Here is a 27,979-nt window from a genome sequence, read left to right as displayed (position 1 = left end):
CCCAAGTACTCATGTGGGAGACCAGGTTGAGGCTCCTTGTTGCTGGCTTTGGCCTGGCCCAGCCCTGGCCAGAGCAGCCATTTGGGGAGTGAACCAGCAGGTGGAAGACTTATCTCTCTGCTTCTGCCTCTTCTTCCTATAACTCTGCCTTAGAAATAAATAAATCTTTAAAAAAATGAAAAATATGTACTGTACTGTTTAAAAAAGCACTTTAAAAATAATATTTATTCGGTTGCTTCAAAATGTTCATGAAAAAAACAGAATGAAAAGCTGTTTATTATGGTGCAAAAAAATCTTGAAATCATGCAGTTTTTTCATCATTTTCTATGAGCTGTTTGAAGATATCCTGCCTTACAAAGCTTCTTGAGCAAAACAATATAATCTCATTCCTTATACAACTACATCAAGAGTACACGTTTTTAAACATACCTCTGGGGTGGGCACTTGGCATCACGGTTAAGCAGCACCTCAGGATGCCCACATCCCAATCCCAGGCTCCTGATTGCAGCTTCATGCTGACATGCACCTTGAGAGGGTCCTTGCCACACATGTGGGAGACTGACTGAGGTCTTGTCTTCTGGCTTGTGGCCTGGCTTAGCTATTGTGGGCATTGGAGGAATGCACCAGCAGATGGGCGATCTCTCCCTCTCTTTCAAATAAATAAATGAATAAAGATTTAAAAAATCAATGTACTTCTGACCCTAAATAACCAAGTAAACCTCTTTGTGCCACCTGCACCACAACTTAGCCTGGATAAAGGGTACAGAGTACAAGGAGAAAAAACCATTCATTGAAATATCCACTCACTTATTAAAAGACTTTGCTCTCCCCATTCTTCTCCCCAGGCTTCCACCACAAAGGCACTTTGCAGAAAAATACCTTTACATTTCAACTTTTATGCAAATCAGCAACACAAGTGACTTGGCTGAGAACTCAGAAAAATGACTAAGACTTCTCCTTCTCAGATTTCAGTCCCACAGGGCTTAAGCGCCTCTCCCTTATATTGGTATTTATTCTGTGAAACGCTCACCTGCTCTGTGTCTGATGCTACCTTCCCCACCTCTCCCAACAACAGGCCTGTTCTTGAAGGTGAAAACTGTCTCAATCCTTGTGCCCATAGTGCTGCACCTGCTCAGTACATGCACTGACAGCAGTGTGGCTCACCTCCTGCTGTTCTCGTTACTAAACAGGGACCACAGTGATCTACTCAGAAATGTTCAGATCATGGGTTAATTCACACTGCAACCCTTTACAGGAGGTGTGTGATGTAGTGGGCAAACACATTTAATCTCTTGCATAATACCCATCAATTCCTTAGCAGCTGTCTAAAGACTAAGCTAAGAAAGAAAATGAGGCTATAGTTGCATGCTGATGGATTAGTGATGTCTGCCCTGAGCAGAGTTAAGGACCACGGTGGTCACAAACTCAGTGCTTGCCTTCTCAGCTCTAACCACTTGGCTAAAATCTGAATTTCATTGAGTTCAAGAATTTCTAACTGCAGAAGTTCCTTTCCTCAGCTAAAGCATTAGGTCAAGGGTAGAGGATACAAGGTCTTCCAAATACATAATTCCATATGTAATCAATCCTTTCCCATACTCTTCCTGGAGACTAGAGCTGAAGTTCACCATCCTGGACCCAGTGTTTCCTCTTTCCTCTGGCACACAGCAAGAACCCTTCCTCAAGGGCACTCAGAAGGAACTTTCCAAGTGCTGCTAGCTTTTCACAAAAGCGAATGCATCAAGCTCTTCTTTCAAGAAACGACCCCAGCCTAGGATCACTCACGGACTCCACTGAGTGCAGTGGCAATCCTCCACTCCCACACACGCCAAGGTGCCTTTGCTCATCCAGGACTCGGCCATAAATCCGCACGTGGAACACAACCTCAAGATCCAGGCTGCTGACGTTCTGATTTACGTTCAGACTTTGTCTCTGAAACCATTTAATAAAACCTTGCACAAGACTGCTGCGCCACGGCAAGAATACAAACTCAACATCTCCCCTGCCAGGAGTGAGGAAGTGTCCTTGGCGCTCAGATAACTCAAAATAACACATCAGGCCTGTTCCTCTTTTGGTTTGTCTCTAGTCTTCTCAGACACAAAAATCCTGAATTTTTGTCTAACGTAAGATAGCAAAGAAGTCCATTCCATAATCCTCACTGAAGGTTCTGAAGTACCATGAAACACTGGCAGCCACGACTTGTAGCCTTATAATTGCATTTATTATATTTCCAAGGCAATCTTCATCAATTTCCGTTTCCCTAATCAAATTCTATTGTTTAAAAAGGCAATTGTACTTAGCAGTTGCTGCATTCCCTACATCTCGGTAATGGACGACTTTGCTCTCTCTCCTCCGCCATTCTTCTACAACATTTATGCTATTAATAAACTGACAGTCTCTCCTCCTGCTTTCCCATTGAGAACAAACCACTTAGGCCAGGGTCATTTCAAAAGTTCCTTTTAAAAAGCTTCAAGGTTTGTAATAGAATAAAAGCCTTTCCAAAGTATGTGAGAGTAAGAAAATAGGTAAACAGAGGTGTTTTTCTCAAGATTTCAAGAAAAGATTCTTCCTTTTGTGAAAAGCCAATTTGTCTTCCAAGGTTAACTAAGGATCTTTTAAATGCTCCCCAAGCCCCTAATATTGAAGTCATTCAAATTAACATCTCAGGGAAGGAAAAAGACACAGAGACCCACAGATGGACACTGCAGGTCTGAGGGGCAATGGGCAGGACTCAACAGGCCTGGAATGCAGAGGGTCCGGGGCGCTGAGCAGACTGACTGCAGGAGCCCCACTTTCAGAGGAGCAAAAGCTGACATCCCATGGCTATCATATGCATCACCTAAACCTTCAACATACGGCACTTTCCAGCAAATGAAACACCAATTAAAGTCAAACGGCGCACCAGTGTTCAAGGTTGACAAGCACTGCCTAAGAGAACCTCATCATGGAATATTCTGGTCAAAAGCATGCCCTGTTAAATAGGTAATATCAAATGATATAAAAAGAAAAAAAGTTTAAAAATAGAAATCATGTTAAAAGGTTTTTTTCTCCCCTAGCTAAAAGAGATCTAGCCTATTTTTTTTTCTTTTGAAGATGCCCCTATTTATCATAGCAGTGCAATTCCACAGAGTGCACATAAAGACAGACCGAATTCATGAAGGGGCTCTTCAAGCACGTGCTGAAAACCACGGACTTGGTTTTGAAACTTCATTTTCAGAAAACGAAACTTAGAACTGTGTATCTTTACTGATCAGAAAACAGCAAATACGCCCTCTCTCAGACTTTCAACCCATGTTGCCTATCTTTAAGTAAAAATTCAAAACTAAACCAAAGAGCTGCATGTTCCTATTGAGCACAAACACTGTAGGCACGTAGCAGGAACAGGTCTCACAGGTGAAAAGCCACGTCTCCTAGGAGGCTGAACACACAGCACTGCTACGAGCAACCTCTGACCTTGAAATGCCCGGTAAGCATCAAAAGTAAAATGCTTTTTCGCTTTTGTTTCACAATATTAGGGACTTCAAGAAGTGCTTGGGTGCCATTCTTGAACAGTAACCAGCCTTATTTTAAGACCTTATTTAAAGCACCACACAACAATGTGTGTTTACATCACCCTTTTATTTCATAGTTAGAAATAATACAGTTCCACAGGGTAAATCATCAATAAATAATGGTGTTTAATCATTAAACGTAAAAATCCCAACTCTTTGGCATCTGACAGGATTCTATGTCTTGACTGTATAGATAAAGTCAATCTTAGAGATCATTCACCAATACAATATGTTACAAAGGTGCAATTTACTTAAAATATACAATAGCTGAAAACTTGCAGCCCACCAAGAAAGGTAATCAACTCAGTAAGAAGCAGGCCCACCTCCCCAAGGCTCTCTCACATGGTGTGCCCGAGGGGAAGGTGTAAAAAACATTGTTTACGAGTCCCTAGGGTTTTTTTAATCGGTATGCTGCCCTACATGGAGTCTGTCATTCATTCTGGCCCAAGAAAAATCACAATTGTACCAGGAATGATCCATTCATTGATTAAAAGGTGTTCTTATTTTATAAGCAAGATCACTAACACCTAAGAAACTCACAGTCCCCAAAATAAAACTTAAAAGTATGCAAATTTGATGCTGCCAGAAATGCCAATTCGGTAATAAATTGCACCTTCAAGAGTCAAAAGGAAAAAAAAAATAGAAACGTTTACAAAAGGTAAGTTACGTACAGTTTTCCCCCCAAAATATATTCAAGAATAGTTGAGCTGTATTTGTTACCAAAGCCAGGGCTTTATTTCTTTAGCAACAAATTAAACCAGTGCAATTGACATAAATTGTTAAGTAATCCAGGATTAACCCATTAAAACTATAGAAGCGCTTTAGGCTCCTACACTAATCCTAGAAACTGGGGTTTCAATGAGTGCTGTGTGGCACAGGACTAGGACTGGCCTGAGCCCACGCCGGGCGGAATGGCATTACTTCATATTTAGTACAAGCATTCACGAGTCGAAATCATGAGGTCCTCTACTCAAGTTCCATTCACTAACAGGAAATACAGATGCAAACAGGGTTTTGCCTATCATCCACAATTAAAAGAATCCTTTCTGTTTTAAAGTTCCAGATGAATTTTAAATTAGAAAATTAGCACTAAGGAAACTTTTCCAACTGATGACAACTTCGTATTGGAAACTTTCTAGAAAAGCTTCCACTCCTCCGGTTGCAAAATAAATACTTTGTATCCCAAATTTAATGTTATTAAGACACACTTTAATAACGCTATAAAGAAATATTTTACAGCCATAGAGATCAATAACTTTCCATGCGGAAATAAAAAACTCATTGCTCAATAATATTATTGAGGCAAGAGAAGTAAGACTTTGCTCTTAATCTGAAGTGTTAGTTTTTTTTTTTTTTTCAGTGCAAAACCAGTTATAAAATATTTAAACTCAATATTTAAAAATAAAAAGTGGTCCAATTCAGCAATGTTCAAGTTCTAAATTTCGTAAAACAAATCATCACATACATGTTATAGTAAAATACAGAGATTCCGGAAGTACTTGAGTACTTAAGAGAGAGATTTGCAATGAATCATACCAAGTCAGCTACAACCAAGCAGGTAACATTCCCCATCTGAGTGTCAGAATCCTAAAGACGCAATGCACCAAAGCCTTCGTTCCTGGCTCAAAAGCTATACAGACGGTCAACATTCTGTGTTCTTTGCAGCTGCGCGCTCTAAAATAATCCCCCCTCCCAAGGACCTGTGAGTCCACTCCTGCGTTCAAAGTGTGATCCCGACGATTTTTAGGTTCCAGGCACACTTAAGCTGATAGAACCATCTAGAAGGGGAAGTAGGAGCAGAGTACAAGAGTGGGTGTTTACGGTTTTTGTTTTTTTGTTTTGTGTGTGTGTGTTTTCCGTTCTAGCCAAGCGTAGGTCGACCTCAGCGGGCTGAAGTCCGCACCAGCCGTTCATGTGTTATTCCGGGCGAACACGCGGTCCCCTCGCAGGGTCAGGTGCTGAAGCTGGTACTGAAGCACTTCTGTGTCAGCTGGCTCCTTGATGCTCATTTTATCTAGGTTGAGGTAGTCCAGGGATTTGGAGTGAGCCCTCTTACCTTTAAGAAGACAGAGAGGCAGAGGCCCGTGGAGGGCCTTGTAAGGTTCGTAAGGTAAGGATTTAGTGCACTTGTCTCCTGAGCTGGGCATCCGCCTGCGCCGCCGGCCGTTCACGGCCGGGATCTCGTAGGGCTGGTAGTACCGACTCCGGCCTTTGTACACCCGCGAGGAGCGCGCGAGGCCCGCGTCCAGCTGTTTGGAGCGCAGGGAAGGCACGCCTTCCCCCTTGCCCTCCTCGCCCCCCGAGCACTTCTGGGCCAGCTTCAGGAGTTCCTCCCCCGTGGTGAAGCCCACCAGATAGTTGGAGTCCATGTGCAGGATCTGGTAGCCCGACACGGTCCGGCGCATCGGGGAGCAGGGCGTGCTGGAGCAGCGCGGCTTCTCGGCCTCCGCCTTCCCCGGGGAGCTCGCCTCGGCCACGGGCAAGGGCAGGGTGCTCAGGGTACTTCTGGGCTCGCCATTGATATCTACTTCCATTTTAGGCACCAGTCTGTGCGCTCCTACAAGGAAACAGACTCGGATTAGAGAGCGGTAAGGAACAGAACATGGGGCCGGCTGCGACTTTGGCGAGCATGAATGAACACGGTCTGGGGACGACTCACTGATTCCCATGCAAGGGCAGCGATTGGTTCGCAGCAGGCTTGAAAGGACCACCAGCTCTGAGGCTCAAGAACCCCAGGGCAGGCTCGGTGAATGCCCCCAAGACCAGGAAAAGGTCCGGATGGAGTAGAAAATAGAAAACCAGCCACAGCAGTACTTCTCCATTCAACCACGGCAAGCTTGCGCCTCCGTGCGAGGATAAGCAAACCAAACACGGATATCAAGCAAATAAAACTAATCACAGGGCCAGGCCTTGGGGCGCAGCAGGTTAAGTTGCCCCTTGAGACTCCTGCATCGCTGATCAGAGTGCTTGGATCAAGTCCCGCCTCTGCTTCTGACCCAGCGTCTGGCTCACAAGTACCCTGGGAGGCAGCAGACGGTGGCTCCAGGGCCTGGTTTCCTGCCACTCCCCATACTTGGGTTCTCGCCGCCCATGCGGGAGACCAGAGCACAGTTCCTGGCTCCTTCCTTCGGCCTGGCCTCACCTAGCCCCAGCTAATGCAGGCGTTTGGGGAGTGATCAGCAGATGTGAGGTCTCTTTCTGTTTCTCTGCCTTTCAAATACATAATCTTTTAAAAATAAGTAAATCGATTAAAAAAACAAGCAAACTTAAAAGTTATCATATAAATTTGATGAGAGTCCAAGAACTAGATCCTTCCGATGAGTGGACATCCACATCAGCATGTGAGGCGTGCCCACCCCAAACCTACCTACCATGTCAGCCCACTACTCTTCTGCTGGCAATGAAGACAAAAAGAATCCACAAACTATTTCTGACTTTGAAGTCATATTTTCCCATCATTTAATTCAAAACAAGTACCTAGCTCTTCACATCTGCAATTCTTTTTTATTGTGTTTACAAGGCATATGAGAAAATTGATTCCGTTGATCAATTTCTTCAACCAATCCCATTGAGACCTAGAAAATTATTTTTAGGGTATGAAGGAGTCTTCCCCAATGAATTGTTTAAGGGAAACCATTTTGTGGTTTAAAAGGTAATCTTAAATATGTCAATGTTAATTTTTAAGATTAGAAATAAATAAAACATCAAGTGTCATTGTACATGATAATTGATATACCATGATTTGACAGTTGGCTTTGTAACATCACATGACAGTGAAAGACAATTCACAATGAATACTAATACCGCTCCTTACAATGATCACATTACAGAGGCTGGGCAAACCCCGCTGACGGGAAGTGCCACCAATAATGACTAGGTTCCTGGAAAGTGGCAGATAAAAGAAAATACCTAGGGCAACAGCATGAGAATCATTTTTTTTCTACCTGATCTTCCATTGGAACCACCCAGGTGCATCAAAAAGTTTGTGCAAAAATAGAATTGAAACATCAATTTTGGTGCAAAAACACTGACACCCATGCATAGCTTCTTCATAATACGACTTCGGGGAAGCCCCTTGAAGACTGCACAGTTTGAAGTGAGTCCCTCAGGTACTAAACACAGTACCAAGTGCTATAAAGATGAAAAATTTACTGAAAAAGCTTACTCACACAACTCTTCTTAAAAGCCTTGTCCAGGACGGTTTTAAATGTACAAAAAAAAAAAAGTGAAATACTCCAAAGAGTTCCCATGTACCCTACACCCAGCTTCCCCTACTGTAAACATACTGCTAACACCTTATGTTACTGTATTTGGGACAATCTAATTCTTAAGGAATCTTTTTATGAAACAACCATTTCCTAATTGAAACGTTTCCTAGTTTGGATACTCACTTAAATCCAAAGAAATCTAGAAGCAAAAACACAACTCGAACCTCTTGCAGGTCCCACTTTTCCTCCTTTGGAAGACTGTGCGTCCCCAGGTGCCCTCCTGAGCTCACTAGGGCTCACCGCACACACGACCGGAAATAAGCGTTCCTAATAATTCTGGAGATAGAGCAAAAGCCAAAGGGATCCACTGACTTCCTCTGAACCTCAAATTCTTCCCAGTTTTCATTTAGCCGGGAGACCCTAGTTCCCTGACGTTTCTGGATTTGTAGGAATCAGCTTTATCGTATTTTACTGATACAAAAACAAATTTTCATTTGATTGTGAAATTACTGTCTTCATTGATAGGATCAGGATAGGTGACTACCAGCTAATCTGATATGCATAAAATAAAATTTTAAAGGGCCACATGAAGCCCCATCAAATGTTTATCATCAAATGACAAATGAACCCTTTCTTTCTCACTGGCTGGGTAGCTCAAAAGCACAAGAGGACATACCCCAGGCCTCCAACCTACACGACCTGACAGCAGCTTCGGGCAGCAACTGCTTTTGCAATACTGCACCCTTGAGAGACAAGGAGAGGACAGTAAGTGAGGCTGATATCCAGGGCCATGGGGTAAACAGAGGGCACAGGCAGGTGCACCTGGTGCCACTCCCAGAGCCACTGACACTCAAGCAGGCTGTTCTCACAGAGACACTGGGCTAGGTCTCTTGCAGATCTGATGTGGCACGACAGCCCATGGGGTTCTGCCAACCACCTTACTGCATTCTCTTTCGGTATATTATAAACTTCCTAAAAATCCATGAATTCAGACCCTACCGATTCTGAATTTGGTCGTAATCCATACAGAAATTAGCCTGAAACTCATCCCTTTTGCTATAAGGATAAAAACTGTCATGCAAGTTACTAGTCCAGAAACTCACAATAAAGACAAGGGGGCACAGGCTCCAGTGGTCACCAAGGCAGGCATCTAGTCTAACAGACATGAGTTAAGATGCCCACATCCCTCACCAGAACACCTTGGTCTGAGCCTTAGCTCCACTCCTGATTCCAGCTTCCTGATAATGCAGACCCTGGGAGGCAGCAGGTGATGGCTTGAGTAGTCGAGTTCCTGCTACCCACATGGGAGACCTGGACTGGGTTCCTGGCTCCTGCTTCAGCCTGACCCAGCCCTGGCTACTGCAAACACATGACGAGTGACTCAGCCTCTATCAGTTTCCGTGTGTCTGTGTGTGTCTGTACACCTGCTTCTTAAATAAATGCGAAAACAATTTTTGAAAGTTTGTGCCCCCACTAAGCCAATCCTGCTGCACCAAGACAGACCATGAGGAATTCTTAGAATCTCTCAGGGGTAGGAATAAAGTACGGCAGGATGCAAAGTTCAGAGAAAGAGGTAGACATGATGCATTAGGTAGCGAGTAAGTACTTGGAAAATTTTAAAAGTAAAGAAAGGTAAAGACATGTATAAAGTTCAAAATCTGACATGACAGGCAGTAGACACTACTATCACACACATAACCATCATCAGTGCCCGGTAAGTTTCTAGTAACCAAGAATACTTGGCAAATATCACCTGGTAGAACCACTCAAACAAGAGCGTCAGGCAGCTGCCCGGGAGACAATATTTAACTAAGTAGAAGAAATGGATGTGGCCTAAACCAAGCAGTCTATTGTAAGAAAACTACCACATGGTACTGAGGTGGACAACACACTCGCTCAGAGCAGAAAGCACTACTCACCCAGGAAGTTAAAGAAAGACGCATTTCTTCCTTTGACAGCAGTATTTCACCTAGCGATGGGTGCCCATGCAAATTTCTGAGTCAGAGTCTCAGCACACCGGCACATGGGAAGGCTCCTTTGAAATACTACACACACAGCTGCTACCTGCTCACCCTCTGATGTGCAATCTCAAGAGCCAGAAAACAGTTCGCTCTTCCCAGCCATTAAGCAACCGTACTTCTGCTCCGAACAACAAGCAGTGTCCTAAAACCAGGGGCTCCTGGAGGTGACTTCACGCGTCCCTGCCGTGAGCACGGCCAAGGACATCTGCATGCAATAGCGCGAAGAGGGAAAGCAGGACCGTGGCAAACTGCGTGCCCTTTGAAAGAACACCCACTGCGAGGCCCTGGGAAAGCAGCGTGGAGGGTGGGTGTCACCAGTACCCAACATACGCCCATTCTTCATTGTCACGGAAAACACAAACTTTCTATGCAACCGATATCCTGATATTTCCTGACTGGACTTCAATACTATTGCAGGGGCCTGAGAGCTGTTGGGGAATCAGCTTTGTCAAAGATTATTTTCTAAAGGGGCAGAAACTGTTTCGGTACTGCCCCACGAAGGAGGAGGGGTCCGGGTACCCTCAAATGCGGGAATTCTGCCACAAAAGGGATGATGCTGAGGGCAGTTAGAACAGTTTCCAAGTCAACACACCAGGGTACTTCAAAGCTCATGGAAACTGGATGTAAAAGATGAGTATATTTTGGTGCCAAAGAATTTTTCAAACCCACTCATCGTTTTTCATAACATGCATTTCCCATGGACTTTTGGAGGACTCTTCAGATCGGGGTATGTGGGTGTCCATTATTCACCCCCAGAAAATTTTCCGATTAAAAGGCATTATCAGGGAGCTCAGCCATGGTGACTGCAATTAGAGATGCCTTGTGTTGAATCATTCATTCTCCAGGTTGTAACTGAGAAAAAAAAAACTGCTGATGGGCTTGTTACTTTTAATAAGGCCATTTATAAGTCAGCATTCTGTTTCAAAATCTACAATCAATCTTGTTTGGGGGAAGGGGCTTGTGTTTGGCCTCACAGTTGGGACAACAGTGGGACACCCGCATCCCACATCAGCGGGTCTGAGTTCAATGCCCACCTCTGCTCCAGAGTCCAGCTTCCTGCAAACATGGATCCTCACAGACAACAGTTAAACTGGGATTCTGCCATCCCAGTGGGAGCCCTGGATTGGGTTTCCAGCTCCTGGCTTCAGCCCTGGATCAGCCACTGCAGGCATTTGGGGAGTGAATGGGCAAATGGGAGCTCTCTCTGTGTCTGTCTCTCTCCAGTTAATTAACTAATTAATTAAACCATGTATTCAAAAAAAGCATACTGCCAAGATAAAGAATTACAAAGCACCCCCGGAAATATTACTGCCAAGGATGCAATACACGCACTACTTCCAGTTCATCAAAAAGAAAAAACTGTGAATCAAGAAATCAAGTCCAACGCTAACGCCCCCATTCCAGACCACTAAAAATCAGAGATCCAAGAAACCCTTCCTGCTCCCACGAATGCCTTTCATACACAGTTAGCCCAACTCCAAGAGCTCTTCCAGGCCATGTGCACCCTTTATAACCCCCTTTCCCTTGCAGAGAGTTCCTATCTTTTTTCTTTCCCCACTAACTTGGTCCAATAATTGTTGCTACTTTTAAATTGTTATAGAAACCTGGAAAAGCTACACTTGCACACTGAAAGACAGCCAATCCAAACACTGCATAATGATGGCATGTGAAACGCAAATTCACTCTTCAGTGCCTACCAATGTGAGGCACATCTAGAGGGAATCCCAACTTATGTTCCGGTGTAGCTTTCCTTTTCCTGTTCCCTTAGAAATGTGGGAACAATACGTAAGGCACTGCTTGGGACGCCTGCAGCTCACACTGGCTCCTGTCCAGGCTGCTGTGCTTCCAGTCTAGCTTCCTGCTAACTCTCACTCTGGGAAGCAAGAGGTGATGGCTCAAATTGGGCTGCTGGGTCTCTATCATTCACACCTGGACAGATGTCCAGGCTGCTGGCTTTGGCTCTACCCAGCCCTGACTATCATGGGCATCTGAGGAGTGAACCGGTGGACGGAAGAGATCTCTCTGTTTGTCTCTGCTTTTCAAATAAAATGGAAAAAAGATGGAGTGTGTGCTCACTCCTTCCACAGTGAAAACATGTAAGTGCATACATACACACACACACATTTATCCAAGAAAATCCATAAGTAAAAATGTTGAGTCAAAGGATATGAGTTTCTTAAGAATTTTATAGCAACCACCACAGAGCTTTAAATATGCTTTCATTTTTATAAGAATATATTTATGACTTCATAAAACTAAAAATCAATGTGAATCCTTTTAAAAGTTACAAGAGAGTGCTTGTTTCTCCATGATGGCTCATGAAGAGGAACCACCAAAGATGGAAAGCAGATAATGTGCCCAGAGGAAAATGTGCTCCACTTTCCCAAAGGAGATAAAATACATCAAAAGGGCAAGATGTCCTCTCACACTATGTCCCCTTGCAACCCTTACATTTCTCTTATAAAGTAATTTAAAAACTAAATGCAAATTCCCTCATAAAAAGGGGGAGATAACATTTGTATGTATATATATACATATACATGCATATATATATATATACACACACACACACACACACACAGAGTGCATGTTTTAAGCACCAGCTACAACATGCAATACCCCAACATGAGTGGTACGGCTTAGACTACAGCAAGCAGGTGCAAGCCCCAGAACACACACAGAGGAAGCAGGCCTGCCAGGAGCATACCCAGAGACTCCAGCCTGTGTGGACCGTGCACAGCTCTGCCCACTGGCCGTCCCACACCCTCAGCGCCAAGAGCAGTCTTTGGAAAACAGAACCTAGAGGCCTTAACTCCTTAGATCAGCTCTGAAAACAACTAATAAGTTTCACAACTGCTACACAAAGAAATATTTTCTGAGAAATATCACATTTAAGGATTTATTTTAAAGGCAGACTTATTAAAAAAAAAAAAACCTCACCTCTAGTGATCAAAATATGGCTTCATATGCTTTAACTGTTTTTAACAACTTATGGCAATATTATATAAGAGAAAACTGATACAAACAGAATGACCTTAAATACCAGTACATAAAATGTAATCGTGTTAACAGACTTCTTTGCAAGAGGTACCTGAAATGAACCATTCTGAACAAAATTGGGGACTCCTAGAAGTAGTGATATCTAGAATCACCTCCTTTAAAAAAAATGGTTGTTTATTTTTTGTTTTCATCCACCTGAAAGAGCAACAGAGAGATATAAAGAGTAAGGAAGAGGGGGGTTAGTGAGTGGGGCAGGGGAAGAGAGAGAGAGAGAAAGAGATCGATCCATCTTCTATCCCCTGGTCCACTCCCCAAATGCCCACAATGGCCAGGACTGGGCCACATCAAAGAAGGGGGCCCAGAACTCCCTCTTGGTCTCCCAAGTGACTGGCAAGGGCCCAAGCACTTGCGCCATCACCTGCTGCCTCCCAGGAGCACTAGCAGAAGCTAGAACATAAGTAGTGTAGCCAAGATTCAAACCAGGACACCAATATGGGATGTGGGCACCCCACTGTGCCACAGATACTGTCCCTAGAATCATCTAGTTTTAATGTCGGAACCACCTTAGAGGTCACCTACCTGGAACCTCCACCTCCAGTGATAGAAGACACTGAAAACACGAGGCCATGAAGGCAGAGGCCTGTGTAGTGCCTTGCAGGCAGCCATTGGCCATAGCTACAGCCCAGGTCTCCCAGCTCCTGTCCTGCACTCCAGGACTCCAGTAAGGAGCTCCCAAAGCTGTCCAGACATTGAGTGCATCCAAGAAGCTTCTAGAAACAATGATGTCTATGTCATCCTCCCCCCACCCCCCAGATTGGTGATTTAACTGATCTGGAGTTCAGCCTGAGCTCTGAAATTCATTTTAAAAGATCCCAGGTGATTCTAACTTGCATCCAGGATCCGGAGCGTGTCAGAGAGATCTCCGACAGAATTCACTCCTCAAAGTTCCTGCCTGGTGGGTGGACATAAGTTTTGCTTCCTTACAAGTGCTAACAGCCTATCTCGAAGAACTGCCAATGTGCTGTTTCAAAATCACTGTGGCCTGAAATTCTCTGCTAACCAAACTGGTAAAAACTGGATACGAAATTAAAGTCAGTCTGTGCTCACTGGCAGTCAAGCCTCTATCATCTGCACACACACTTTGGCGTGGTTATTTTAGCTACTTGTGAATGTCTGTCAGGTACACCCACTTTGGCAACTGCTTCTAAAGTTGAAAAAATGTTGGGGCCAGCACTATGAAATAGCAAGGAAAGCCACTGCCTGCAGCACCGGCATCCCATATGGGTACCGGTTCATGTCTGGGCTGCTCCACTATCCAGCTCCCTGCTAATGGCCTGGGAAAGCAGTAGAAGATGGCCAAACCGCTTGGGCCCCTGCACCTGCATGGGAGACCTAGATGAAGCTCTTGGTTCCTGGCTTTGGCTTGGCCAAGTGCTGGCTGTTGTGGCCATCTGGGGAGTGAACCAGCAAATGGAAGATCTCTCTCTCTCTCTTTCTCTCTCTCCCTGGAACTGATTTTCAAAATAAATAGATAAATGTTTAAATATACATATATAATATAAAGTTGAATAAATGCTTATTAAACTATGCAGACATGCCACTCCTAGGCACTTACCCACAAAAATAAAATATATAAGAGGGAAATTTTTTAAATTTATGAAGAATAGAATTGAAAGACAAAGTTAATTTTGTCACAGAAAATTCTGAAATCCACCTATAGTTTCTGATAATGCACTTTTTCCATCACTTTGTGAAGAGTCTTCCTGTGTCCACACAAAGACCTGCCCATGACCGATTGTAACAGCTTCATTCAGCATCACCAAACACTAAACCACGGTGTTCCTCAATGGGGACAAACTTTTGAAACTGTGTAATTTCAGAGTCAGAAGGCATCTTACTGGCCAAACAGCGTATGTTTGATCATCTCCAATGTCAGTTAACTCACTCCCTCTTAAGTAACTCATTTCAGCGCTTAAAGGCCTGCCAGCATGTTGCTTATCTGCTTATAACTCAATGTGTGCCTGTGTACACACAGATGCACAGAGCTGGATAAGTGGACACAGACACACATATAAAGGCAGTTTCTCCCCATACTCCTACTTCCGTGCCTTATTTCAAGTGGGTGAGTTAGCAACCTAGCCTGACTGTTACTTATTCAATATCCTTATCAGAAAGAACTTTGTGCTTACAGTTTTCAACCTTCTTGCTCTTTTCCTCAAACTGGAAATTCTAGTAATGCTTCCACTTTGATAATCTTTTAAATGGCATTTGCATAAATTTGACAGGCTGCATCTCCTTAATGAAACTAAAATGTTTTTCCCTCCTTTGAATCACTACTCAAAGGCTGACTGCTAATTTGAAAATCCCTTATCATAAAATTCGGCTTCTTCCAAAGCCTATGGCCTCTCTGGGTAATTCATAGCAAAGACCTACCAAGATATCAACTACAAAGACGTCCCAAAGCACAGACTCGCCCTAATAATAGGGTTTTGAAAGTCCTGAAGAGCTGTAACACATCACTACTAACATTGTTTCCCCCTTCAAAGACTTGGAACAAGTATCAGCACAGACACACAGCTGACACTCTGAGAATACACAACTACAGGAAGACAACAACATTGCATATTGTTAACAGTTTAAATTCACGGTGTGATAAAGCAAATGCCACGCTTCCAGTGGAAACAGCTACACAACGAAGTGAAGAGGATGCTTCCCTTCAACCACCTGTTAGCCACTCATTATGTGTCACACCAGAAAACAGAAATGTTTAGAAACTATTTTACTAACTTTTAATGTTTCCCCAAATAACAGCAATGGCCTCTAACTACTAGATATTCTCAAATACACTTCAATAAAATCACCTGAATATGGCAGGAATTAAAAAAAAAAAAAAAAAACTTCTCAAAGAATTAAACATCTCAAGTAAAATGTTAGCAAATTGCAACCCACCGCTAAAACTTTTGTAATTGCAGTCTGTATGTGAGCAACAATCCAATGACAGTCCACATTCACCTATTTACGTCAGCCTTAAAACACATCATGGTAATATGCTCCCAGATCTGAATAACAAACAGAAAAAGCAAAACACAACTCACCAGACTAAATCCCCGAAGACGTCACTGTACAATTTCCAAAGAGTCCCCAGGGAATGCAGGCATAATAATTTTTCTGCTCTACTCCAGATACTAAACATGAAATACAAAAATACACCTTTAATTTGACAAGCAACACAACTTATTAAGCAATTATATCAACTGTAACTGCAAAACAGGATGAAGCCAGCAGGAGGTACTCCCACCACCTATCAGCTACCCGAATTAGTTCAGTTAAAGTGATTTTGAACTTGCTCAGCCAAATCAACCTTCACACATTGGATGCACTTGTTTTGCTGTATTCTGCTGCTTACATTCTACATAGACACTAAGAGTAGTTCACTGGGCTAAAGTGGTGGTTTCATCATCCCAGTCCTACCCATGCGTTCCACAGTGTCACAGTACTCTCTTGGCAGGAAACAGCGCAGAGCCCGGGGTCAAGGGAAGGGTTCCATCTCTGGCACTCTGCCTCTTGACCTTGCAAGCACAGCAGTCTTTACAAGGAAGACGGGGGTTCTCTCCACCCTGATACAGCTGTTATGTGGAGCCAGTAAGACAAGGTAGGAATTGTGCTCTGCATGTCGCAGAGTCCTTTACCAGTGGGGAAGGTTACAACTAATCTTTGGAGACCATTCATTGTTAGCACAGCACAGCAACAAGAGAAATCCTTCCTGAAGACTGCCCTAGGCCAGTGATTGGAAGACTCTTAGAAAACGCTGCAGACGGCCTGGGCTGTGACGTAGGGACAGGGAATGCTGTTCTAGTCCCAGCTGCTCCCCCTCCGATCCAGCTCCCTGCTAATGCACCTGGGATAGCAGTGGAGGATGGCCCCAGTGCTTGGGGCCCTGCAACTGTGTGGGGGACCTGGAGGAAGCTCCTGGCTCCTGACTTCTGATTGGCCCAGCTCAGGCCACTGTGTCCCTTTAGGGAGTGAACCAGAGGATGGAAGATTTCTCTCTCTGTTCCTGCAACTCTGCATTTCAAATAAATAAATGTTTTTGCTTTTTTTTTAAAAAAGCGAGCGAAAAAACACTATAAAAAAGAGAGAATTGGGTGTGTACGTGTAGTGCTGTGGTTAAGAGGCCACTTGGGTTCCCATATCCCAGTCCTAGCTTCCTGCCAACATGGGAGGCAGCAGGTGAAAGCTTATATGGCTGAGTCCCTGCTACCCACATGGGAGGCCTGGATTGAGTCCTTGGTTCCTGGTTTTAGGCATTTGGGGAGTGAACCAGCGAAGAGGAGCTCACTTGTTCTCTCATCTTTCCAATGAATAAAAATTTTTAAAAATTGAAATTTAAAAAAAGAGAATGACTCACAAAAACACCTCTTCGCTCCTTCATGACGATAACCCTGCCCAGGGTTTCCAGCATCCCCTGTGTGGCCTCCCTTTGACCTGGGGAGTTTCTATGTACCAGTCTCGCTTTCTCTCTGCCTCCCCGGTTCACTGAGTGCCTCTGCCCAGACCAAAAAATTTCCCACAGTCCTTTGCACCTGTAAGGATCTCTTCGGCTGCTGGTGTTCTGATGTTGTGTTCAGCTCAGAAGGGAGGGACTCAGTGGAACCCCAGGGGATTTGATTTAGCCACACAGGTGCCCAGAGGCTGAGAGGTGGCAACAGCACTGAACATGGCGCTCCCAAGCAGAGACAAACAGCAAGGGACCAGCAAGGAGTCGATCACTTCGCCGCCCTTTCTGCCAGTATACAACAGCTTGATCCAAAGGCAACAGATCATTACCCTGCGAAAGGTACTGGCTTCCTCAGCTGCAGACACTGGAAGGAACTAACACAGTAAGAGCTGTCTTTCCTAAAAATCAGCATTTGCATCTGCCTTGGAATTTCTTTAATAGTTTTTACTACTTATGTGGATACCAGACGCTCTCTGTCACTGTCTTTGCCACTGACGCTGTATTTCCAAATTGGGTAAGCAAGAAACCTGGATAATTAAGACTTGGCTCGAGCACACCAATAAAGCCTCTGGTTTTCACATAAAGTAAACTGTAAAACCTAATCTTAATTTTTTTTTAATTTGGCTACCAGGAAGAATTTCCTCAATACCGCTGTTATAAAGTTCATACTGATTTCTTCAGTTAATGGATTTTTAATGGAAGGGAATTTTAAAAACTAATGTTTTTAAGCATCTTTTCTATGCTAAAAGCTATGCACAGTTTATTTCACTTAATCTTAACTACTCCACAAGGAGAATATAATCCTCCCTCTTTTAAAGTATTCAATTGAATAATACTTAGTTGACCCAGTGCTGGAATCAGAGACCCAACTGGTGTGACTCCCAAGACCACTCATTTGTCCTCTTGTTGTTTTTTTTTTTTAAGATTTATTTATTTATTTACTTACTTGATAGGCAGAGTGACAGAGACAGAGTGAGCGGGAGCAGGGCGAGAGACAGTCATCTTCCACCTGTTGGTTCACTCCCTAAATGGCCACAACAGCCAAGGCTGGTACAGGCCAAAGCCAGGAGCCTGAAACGCCATCTGGTCTCCCACATGGACAACAGGAACCCAAGTACTTGAGCCAGCGCCTGCTGCCTTCCCAGGGGCACATTAGCAAAGAGCTAGATTAGCGAGTCACCAGTACTCCAACAAGGGATGTCGAGTGGGGCTGAACCTGCCCCACTCACCTGGTTTTATACCTGTGTGGCCTCTGCTCAGTGGTGAACCTCTGTGGACAGCCTCTCACACAACGATCATGTTCCTGGAAAATGGACATCAATTTCTACAAATCAAACCCTACCTTAAAGGTTCAGGGAGGCACTTTAAAAGTTTTACAGCTCATTTATGGAATGCTTGGGGGGAAGACGTGCTTACTAGCTGTGGTCTTCCTACTTGTTACTTGTTGAATATTATGGTTAGTGATAAATTAAACCTGTGAAGACAGAGTGGATTAAAAATACGTCTTTGCAAAAACTGATGAAGAGAAGGGGGGGGGGGGAGACTGAGGAAAGTGTGGTTGTCTTCTCAGAACTGTGACTGTAGAATGGGTGAAATCTGCTCTCTTTACATTATTTCCAGCTTGATTTTAAGGTACACAGTACAAAATCCTTTTATATCATCAACTTGTCCTCTTAAGAGCTTAGTTTTCTTTTTAAAAGAAATCATAAATTATAATGCAGGAAAAAAAAAGTGTATCAACCAATTCTTGCCGGTTATACACTTCAGTGCCCAATGCAGCTATGTATATCACGTTATTTTCCAGGGCTACATCTACCACAAAGTGAAGCAGATTTCACTTTATATTTTTAGAAATGTACACTGAAAATCGGATAGAAGAAACTTTGCATGTCTTAAGTATTGGTTTTAAAAAGGCTTACATCTCATTCCAGCTTTCATATAACATGTCTTGTGCATTTTGGTGAGAAATAATTCGTAAGTTTTTAAATGCATTGGAAAAATATTTATACTTTCATTTTTTCAACACCCAAGGAAAGAAATCAACTGAAAACCTCATCTGGATCTGAAACGCTGGGAACCTTAATGAAATCACCCAGCCTGGGCCTGTGATGTGGAAGTCTAGGAAATGGTTGGTAATTGCATAGTAAACAAAGTGTAGTAACTGATTATCCCTGTTATGTCAGTGCCATGCCAAAAATAGAACGCAGCCACACAGGCCAAGGGAGCAACACCAGGGAAACCCGAGGGCCAGAGCTCCGTTCCTCCTCTTTTCCACGCATTCCTGACATGACTTACAGTTTGGTGTGTAGGCGAGTGCTATCCCTGTATGTGTGCTAAGAAAGGGAGGATGATAAAAGATGGGGGAAAAGATAAAATTAAAAGAACAAGGCAAGAAACTGGTACAGAATATACCTTCCTTAAGAATTAGCTCCGGGGCAGGTGTTTAGTGTAGTGGTTGGGATGCCACTGGGGGTCAGTGCTGTGGTACAACAGGTGGTTAACCCGCCTCCTGCAACACTGGCATCCCACATGAGTGCTGCTTCAAGTCCTGGCTGCTCCACTTCTGGGCCTGTTAATCCTCCTGGGAAAGCAGCAGAAGAAGGCACAAGTCCTTGGGGCCCTGACACACAGGTGGGAGACCTGGCTGGAGTTCCAGGGTCCTGGCTTTGACCTGGCTTTGACCTGGCCCAGTCCTAGCCATTGTGGGCATCTGGGGAGTGGTCCAGCAGATAGATGTCTCTCTCTCTCTCTCTCTCTCTCTCTCTCTCTCTCTCTGTAACTCTGCCTTTCAAATAATAAATAAATCTTTTAAAAAACGCCATTTGTGACACCTGTATCCATACATCTATACAGGAGCACACGGGTTTGTGTCCCAGAGTCCTGGGTCCACTTCAAGATTCCTGCTAATACACACTAGGGGAGTCAGCAAGTGATGGACGGCTCAAGTGGCCAGTCCCTGCCACCCACATGCAGACCTAGATTAAGTTCCTGGCTCCTGGCTCCCTGCTTTGGCCTGGCCCAGCCTTGTCTGCTGTAAGCATCTGAGGAGTGAACCAGCACATGGGAGACTTGTCTGTCTCTATCTCTCTGCCCTTCAAGTAAATAAAATGTTAAAAAAAAAAAAAAAAAGAATTACCTATGAAAGAATGAATTACAAAATTACTGTAAGAGTTTTATCCTTGTATCAACAAAACTATTTTAATATAAAAGTCCCCAAAAACTATACTTTTCAAATAACTATACACACTTGCATACTACTGTAAAAATCTATAGCCTTGTGATTTGTTTTGAACATGAAGGCTTAGAAGGGCAGCAATGGCTCTCCTCTGCCAACAGTCACCAAGTAGGGGAGGAGCCACATGAAAGGTTCAGAAGCTATACACCTGTTACCTAGAAACACAGACTGAAGACGACAGAGCAAATGTGATAGAACATAACACTTCCAGCTATGAGAAGCCGCCACGAACAGCAAGTCCTGGGATGTCACAGAAAGTCCTGTGAAAACAGGACAAATTAAGCACAACCAAGAGCTCCCCACAGACCTCTGGACAGGGAAGTGAGGGGTGCCTGAGCCAAAAAACACTCAGCAATCAGCTACAAATGAAGCTTCCGCAGATAGCAAAGTTTGCAAACCCCAGCTAGCAAGTGTGTCAAATTTCTCAGGCAAGGTGACAGATACTATCATAGGCCCAGAAGAACATCCTTCAGCTGTGGGGTCACCATGTCTGGTCCAGGTCCATTCCCCATATTTACTTACAGCCATCTCTCCAAAGGGTCGCAAATATATTGTGTGGCCATTATGTTATCTACTCAAAAGTATAAAGGCAATCGACTTTTTAAAAAGAAACACCCTTTGGTCTGCATAGTGGCTTTGCACACAGATGTGAGGAATTTGTCTGTGAGTGAATCATTCAACCACTCAGTTATTCATGTCCCCACTGAGAAGTTCAACAATATTTCTTGGCGCAAATATAAAGAGTAAAGAATACAGTCTGAGACCAGGCGCAAGACAGAGCCACGGAAATACGTAAATCTAATACATACAACAGTAAATTTGAGTGGCACCAGGAACCCGGAAAAGGGAGGGTTTGCCCCAAAAGATAAAAAAGATCCACATGGACATCTTCAGTACCACACAAAACCTCTCTCCCCAAAAAGCTATAAATCTCAGGCTTCAGCACAGATCCACTAACAAAATCCCAAGTAAAAATTTAACATCCCTTACAACTCCTACTGTTATAAATACAAAGGTCCAGCACGCCCTTCTGAATTTTGGTAAATAAATCCTACTGATCATTAAAGATGCTCTTCTGGAAAGCACTATAAATTTTAGGCAAAGAAATCAGTAGACTACAAGAACAAGTTCGAATTCTAGCTTCTAAAACATGAAAGAAAAAGAAACAGGTAGCATTTCTCAAAGTGACTAAGAATGGACCAATGATGGAAAAGCACTTGGAAAAAATTCCATTCATACCAGTGAAAGTATTTTGCAATCACCAGCCTTACTCTCTACTCTGAAAACAAGTGTAAGAGAAATGGATCAAAACAGTTCTCAAATAACAGAACACTGAGCAGAAATGAAATGATTTACCTGTCCAAGCACAACTCACAGTGCAAAAATGCTTAGCTGTACTTACACCCTCACCTGCAAGGTTCCTGTTAAATAATCTTACTTTATTGTTTGTCACTTGTAAAAAACAAAATTATCAAAGGTTTCGAGCCACTGCTAAGTAGGGAGTGACTCTTCTAAAACCATCCTTGACCTCACAAACAGATCATTAACTTCACCAACGTGGGAAGACATCGCCATAATTGGTTCAGTAAGACAAAAATGTGTTTCTAGTATTAGTTCTTTGAATAGCAACCCCCTTAAAAATCGCAGCATTCATTTCCTTTCCATTTCTGCTAGTAAAAATTAAACCCGGGTTACTAATAGCTTCGGGTGAAGTCATCCTTCTACTTTTAGAAAAATACTCAGTGTCACTGCAGATGGGATTGACGGTAACTGTCTACACACAGTCTTCACAAGAAATCTGCCTCTTAGGAAGCATGGTCAAAGCAGGGCAGGTGTACCAGGTGGGACTGGCTAGCCCTCCAAGCAAAAACTTAAAACCAGATTTTCGTTTTCACAGCCTGGTGACAAAATTAAAGTTCTCTTTGGGAGAAATGAGCGACACCCCTGTCCCACTCCCCCTTCCAACTACAAATTAGCAAAGAAATTTTAAATCATGTATGTCAAGTTCTATTATTCCTAGTGTACTAAGAATTCTGAGTGAATATTAAAATAGCTCTCTGAAATACAGAGAAAAATAAGCAAATTCTTTGACTGTTTTCTAAGGTCACTAAGTATCTTATATTCCAGAATAGTAACTACTACAAAGTCTCATTTGTAATTAAATAAGCTACAATATTGGCAAAAGCATACTCCCTACATCAGTTCTTATCAAATTAAGAGGACCCTAAGCTGATCACCTCTTACATTTCATCCTGTCCATTTTGTTTCTAACCCACACAGTTACATAATAAAGGATATTGAGAAATCTGTGATTAAATATAAAAGTTTAAGCATCAATCGTAGCTCTGAACGAACACAGTAGTAACAGATTCTGCAATAATAACCAGTACCGTATTTTGAAATGTCTGGGAAAACAAAACTTTGGCGCGGGGTCATTACTATCTCCGAGGCAAGCGTGCATCCAGTTCCACAGGGTTAGAAGACAAAGCAAATACAACCCTTGGTTGTAAGGCGGCTCTTCGAGAAAAACCACGTAAAATAAAACGTCTGGGAGGGTATGCTGGGAGGCAAGCCCTTGGTAAGACGCTCCTGTTCCAGTCTCCCTGATTATTACAAAGTTCCTGGCGCCACTGTTACCTGCGCACCACGCCGCCCGCACGCACGCACCCGAATCTTCGCTCCACACAAAATCCCAGCCCACCCGTGTGCAGACTGGCGTGGGTGGGGAAGCAGGGAGTCCCCAACGGACGTGGAACACTTGCAAGGGGAAAAGGACGGGGCCATCACCGCCCGCCTGCGCGTCCCCACCGCCTTCCTGGCAGATTCGCAGATTCCACCACTAGAGAGAGTTTGGCAGCTTCACAATGGGGCCGCGCTGCCCAAGGTCCGCCCGCCGCCCGCCCGGAAACCCCTTCCCTCCGCTTCCCACCCGCCCCGAAGTCCAGCCGCGACAGGTGGGGCGAGGGCGGGGATGCCCCCCACGACATCTGCTGCTTTCCATTCCGGCCAGCAGCCGGGCCCCGCACCGCACGCGGCCCCGGCCGCGGCCCGGCCGACGCGGGCGGCCTCGCCCCCAGGTGGCAGCGCGGGCGAGGACGGCCGCCGAGATAAGGCCCCGCGGGCTCGCCCCGAGACGCTATCTGGCTGGGGCAGTCGCACCCTGCGCGCGGCCGGGCACGCAGCCAGGGGCGCAGCAGGCCGGGGAAGCAGCCCAGTCCCCCGAGGGGTGCCAGGCCCGCCGCCCCGCGGTGCGGGCACTGCAGCTGAGGGAGCCCGCGGCGCTGCACAGCGGCACAGGCGCTCCGGGTCGCCGAGCCCGCACCTCCCGGGCGAGCGCACGCCGCGCGCACACGGGGGCGCACACCCCCGCACACTCACTCACACGCGCTCTGCACACTCACGGCGTCTCGGGCCCCACCCCTGTGCCAGGAGCCGCGGGCTCCCCGCACCCCGCGCGGGCCCCACCCAGCTCACCAGTCCTCAGCTTCCCGCTCGGGTGCCCGGGCACCGGCCCGCCGAGGCCGTGGGGGACGCTGCAGCCGCCCCGCAGCCACCCATCCCGGGGATCTCCGGCACTGCGCGCCTGGCCTGGACACGAGGCAGGGAGGAAGGGGCGGCGCCGTGACTGGGGCTGGCACCGGGGATCGGAGGCAGGGGGCAGCCCCCTCCCCACCCTACCCCTCTCCCCCCCCCGCCCAGCCATCCCTACCACCTTTTCTGCGGCACAAAAGGTTGCAGGCGGAAACGCCGTGCCCGTGCAACCTACCAGTGGCCCAGAGCTCCGCCGCCTCCGCCGAGCCCGGGGCCGCGGGCCGGGAGACGAGGGCGGGAGAGGCGCAGGGCTGCAGCGCCGAGATCCGGGCGGAGGCCGCCAGCCGAGCCAGCCGGGTACCCTGTCGGCTCCCACCGCGCTCGGCGCCAGCTACCGCCCCGCGTAGTCCCCGCCTCCTCCTCCACCTCCTCCACCTCCTCCTCCTCCTCCTCCTCCGCCCGCCTTCCCGCCTCCTCCCTCTGGCTGCAGAGCCGCAGCCCGTCAGCTCTGAGCCCGCCTCCCGCTTCGCGCTCCGACACCCGGGGGAAGGGCGGGCGCGAGGAAGGCGCTGGAGAAACGGGCGTGGGGTGGGGGGGGTGCGATCGCCGAGTACGGTGGGCAGGGGGCGGCGCGGCACCCTCGCCCCAGGCCGAGCCCTGCGCCCCCACCAGAGAACTCGCAGGCCTGGGAGCGCTCCAGCGTCCCCGGTGACGGTGTGCTGGGGTTTGCGATTGGTTAAGTCTCTGCTGAAAGGGCGCTCTGCGCCGAGAAGTGGAGAAATTACAATGTGCAGGGTCAGGCTTAGAGAGCGACCGAATGTCCGGAGAATGTGTGCGGGGTAGCGGGCGGGAGCAGGCTTCACATGCGGGTCCTGATTGGATTCACTATTTTTCGATCAGCAGAGACTTGATCTTTTCCATCCTGGTAAGAAATGATGTCCCTTGACAAGGTTTGCTTTTCTCACTTCACGTGCATGCACTCTGCCAAATGGGTTCTGCTTAGCGAGAAGATAGTGGCTGACATTAATTTAACTCTGTTTATGCACAGCTGATAATTTCGCCTCTCAACAATTCCAAGAGGAAGTAACTTAGGCACCGCATTTTAAAGATGCAGAAAGTTTCAATACCATCAGCGAGGTCATGTACCCAGTAGGCGGCTGAGCTGGGTGTAGTACCCCAGGATTGTTTTACAGATGTTGGAAATGCTACGGGTCCAAAGCCAGCGAGTTGTGCTTTGTTTTGTTTTTAAAAAGTGTTTTATCCGAACATAAAACACAAAAATTTGGTGTGGATAAATACAATTTAAACAAGTCTTGAATTAAACTTACTTCAGAATCATCATCTGTCCCTTTAAATATAAAGACAAATAAATAGGAAGGCATTTCAAAACATTTGCAGAAAATAGAATTAAAAGATTAAGTTTCTTTTGGCGCTAGAAAAATCTGAAATAAATGTGAATGCGGGGACCTCTAAAAGTTTATGGAATTTTTTTACACCAAACTAAACATCTTTTAATTTCATTTTTCCCCAAACTTTGTTTTAAGATGTTTGCTTGGAAAGCAGAATGGCAACGGGAACAAGAGAGAGAGAGAGAGATCTTCTATCTGTTGGTTCAGTTCCTAAATGGTCACAATAACTCATGCTAGGCCAGGCTGAAGCAGGAACATGGAACTCCATCCAGGTCTCCCAAGTGGATGACGGAGTCCCAAGTACTTGGTCCATCATTGTTGCCTTCCCAGGCGCATTAGTAGGAAGCTGGATTGGAAGCAGAGTGGCCAGGACCCCAACTGGTAATCCCATATGGGATGCAGTTGTCCCAAGCGATGCCCAAAGTGTCCCACAATGGCTGCCCCCCACAGACTTTTCGAAGTACCCTCTTATCAACAGCCCTTCTTCATCACGTGACTTTTGGGGCTCCCAAGCTGACAGTACTTTCATTGTTCTCCAACAATTCTAGGAAATGTCAATTAACTTTCTTGCAACACAGCTGTATAGCAGACCTTTGCAAGCACAGTGGGTGCTGGATGGACCTCTTCTTTGCCTGAGTGAGTAGCTTAGGAGAACACACTGGGAGCTAGTTCAGGCTGTGATCTCCTTGACACAGGAGTGGATTGTTCTGATGGTGTCCTTCTCATAAAAACCACCTCCAAAGCCTTGTCTATTTTATTTTCAGAAACTTAATTTCATTTTTGCCTATCTGAAATCTTATAAGCTTTTCAGAAGAATGCCTTGTACTTGCCCTTTGCCCCGAAACTCTGCCAGTGTTCTTTGGCCAAAAGCAGTAAAGTTCCCATTTGCCTTTCAGTTTATTAGGCCCAACGCCTCTTCAGAAGGTTTTTTTGTCTCCAAATTGCCTCCCTCCCTGGTGGTGCTCCCTGCTCATATCCTAGTCCTCGCCCTTCACCCAGTCACTTCTTGAGCGGTCACTTCTAGACTGTCGCAAAGAACCCCTAATCCACCTGTTCCCCATACAGGGATGCCTGGTGTTCCTTCATGTGTGGCCCCATTGGAGACATGTCGTGTGTCAGCTAAAGACCAGACTGAGTTTTGTCTTAATGAGAAGGGGCGTGGGAGGCTGCAGAAGGAAGGCAGGGTGAGAGTGATGCCGAAGCTCTTCCTTGGGCATTTTTGTGTTCTGTGAGGATCTATTCACTCTGTAAAGCCTGGCCCACTTACAAAGGATTAGGCCCAAATGTGGAGCAGGCCCTGGGATCCGAAGCTCAGACGCTCCAGCTCCATCTCAAACACCTGCTGTGCAGGTTACCTCTCTGCGTCCTTTCTGGAAAAATCGCCTTAACATGTCATCTGACTGGGAGGGGTGATACACAGACGTCAATAGGGACACGTAGCAAACAGCGTGGGAGAACAGGGTAGGTGAATTTCACTATGGCATAAAGAAATGTGACAATAAGAAGTGTCCAAAATTGCACCCCACCTTGAGTATAAACCAACTTGGTTCAGGCAGGGCCTAACCAGGAAAACAGAGACCACATGAAATACCACCACACAGAGAGGTGGGGATGCCGGGACTGGGTAACGCAGATCACGGAAGATCAGAGCTGACCAGGAGTTGGTGAGGCAACCCAGAGGTTAGTACCGCCTTCTGCTCTCCTGCCAGTGCCTTCTGTTAGCCAAGTCCAGGTGCGAGGGAGATGGCCTGCAGGGCCCAGCCCCTCAAGACACAGAGAACAGAAGAGCCCCAAGTGAACCTGTGGGCACCAGCACAAGGCTTTGTTTCACTTTCTAGGCCTCAGTCTTAGGTAGCATTGTCTCCCATGTCCCTGAGTAGGGTCCAAGATCCAAGAGCACAGGTCTTCCCAGGCTATCTGTGGGTGTTGATGGCAGGGGTGGGGAGGCCCTTGGGCTGCTACTCATCTGTCCATAGAGGTGTCCCTTGTCCCCTCCCACAGCCACCACTCTGGCCCGGTGCCAGTGCACCATGTGTCTCCCGATGGGTGGGTGATGGATGGCCCCCGCCAGGCCCCACCCCATACATTCCGTACCTCCCTTCCTGCTCTGATACGACACTTGAAGTCAGAGAAATGTCCCCCACCTGGATCCATCCTGCTAAGCCCCGTATATCCGCAGTCATGCATATTTAGGGTCTTGTGGGGCCCCTGGAGTGTAGGGTGGAAACCCTGCTGCCTGGGGACACAATGACTTCTGTCTCTTCTCAGGGCAGGTCCCCCCTCTTCTTCCTTGTCTCCCCTTCTGCATTTGCCACACCATGCGTTTTGGCAATAAAAGGCAGAAAGAAGAAATGGCCGTGAGCAACTCCTTGGTGCCCTGCCATGGATCTCCCCAGATGAAGAGAAGGCAGAATTTCTTGAAATATTGCCGAGCCGTAGGGCAGATGGTGAGTGCCTGGGAGGAGGAGGGTAGAAGGAACTTGCTTTGTCACATGGTGATCTGGTGGCTGTGGCTTCCACACACAGGTG

The 27,979-nt window shown here is 45.9% G+C and overlaps 1 protein-coding gene across 8 annotated transcripts; it reads right to left on the bottom strand.

Annotated features, from left to right (window-relative positions):
- Nucleotides 1-3,596: 3,596 nt before the first annotated feature.
- MACIR (macrophage immunometabolism regulator) lies at nt 3,597-24,515 on the bottom strand. Of its 8 annotated transcripts, none has more exons than XM_051853595.2 (3): nt 24,277-24,515; nt 15,873-15,962; nt 3,597-6,105 (listed from the first exon to the last, which is right to left on the bottom strand). In XM_051853595.2, exon 3 carries the CDS (start codon nt 6,080-6,082, stop codon nt 5,459-5,461), a length of 624 nt encoding a protein of 207 aa, XP_051709555.1. In that variant the 5' UTR covers nt 6,083-6,105; nt 15,873-15,962; nt 24,277-24,515; the 3' UTR covers nt 3,597-5,458. The 8 variants fall into 8 exon arrangements, with proteins under 8 accessions (XP_051709555.1, XP_051709556.1, XP_051709560.1 ...); XM_051853596.2 differs by lacking the exon at nt 24,277-24,515 and adding an exon at nt 23,985-24,137; XM_051853600.2 differs by lacking the exon at nt 24,277-24,515 and adding an exon at nt 22,901-23,413.
- Between the last annotated feature and the right edge of the window lie 3,464 nt (nt 24,516-27,979).

This window comes from Oryctolagus cuniculus, chromosome 14 (genome assembly GCF_964237555.1).
Source record: "Oryctolagus cuniculus chromosome 14, mOryCun1.1, whole genome shotgun sequence".
Lineage (NCBI taxonomy): Eukaryota > Metazoa > Chordata > Mammalia > Lagomorpha > Leporidae > Oryctolagus > Oryctolagus cuniculus.
Note: the sequence above shows the minus strand (reverse complement) of the source record. Positions and strands in the feature narration are given on the sequence as shown.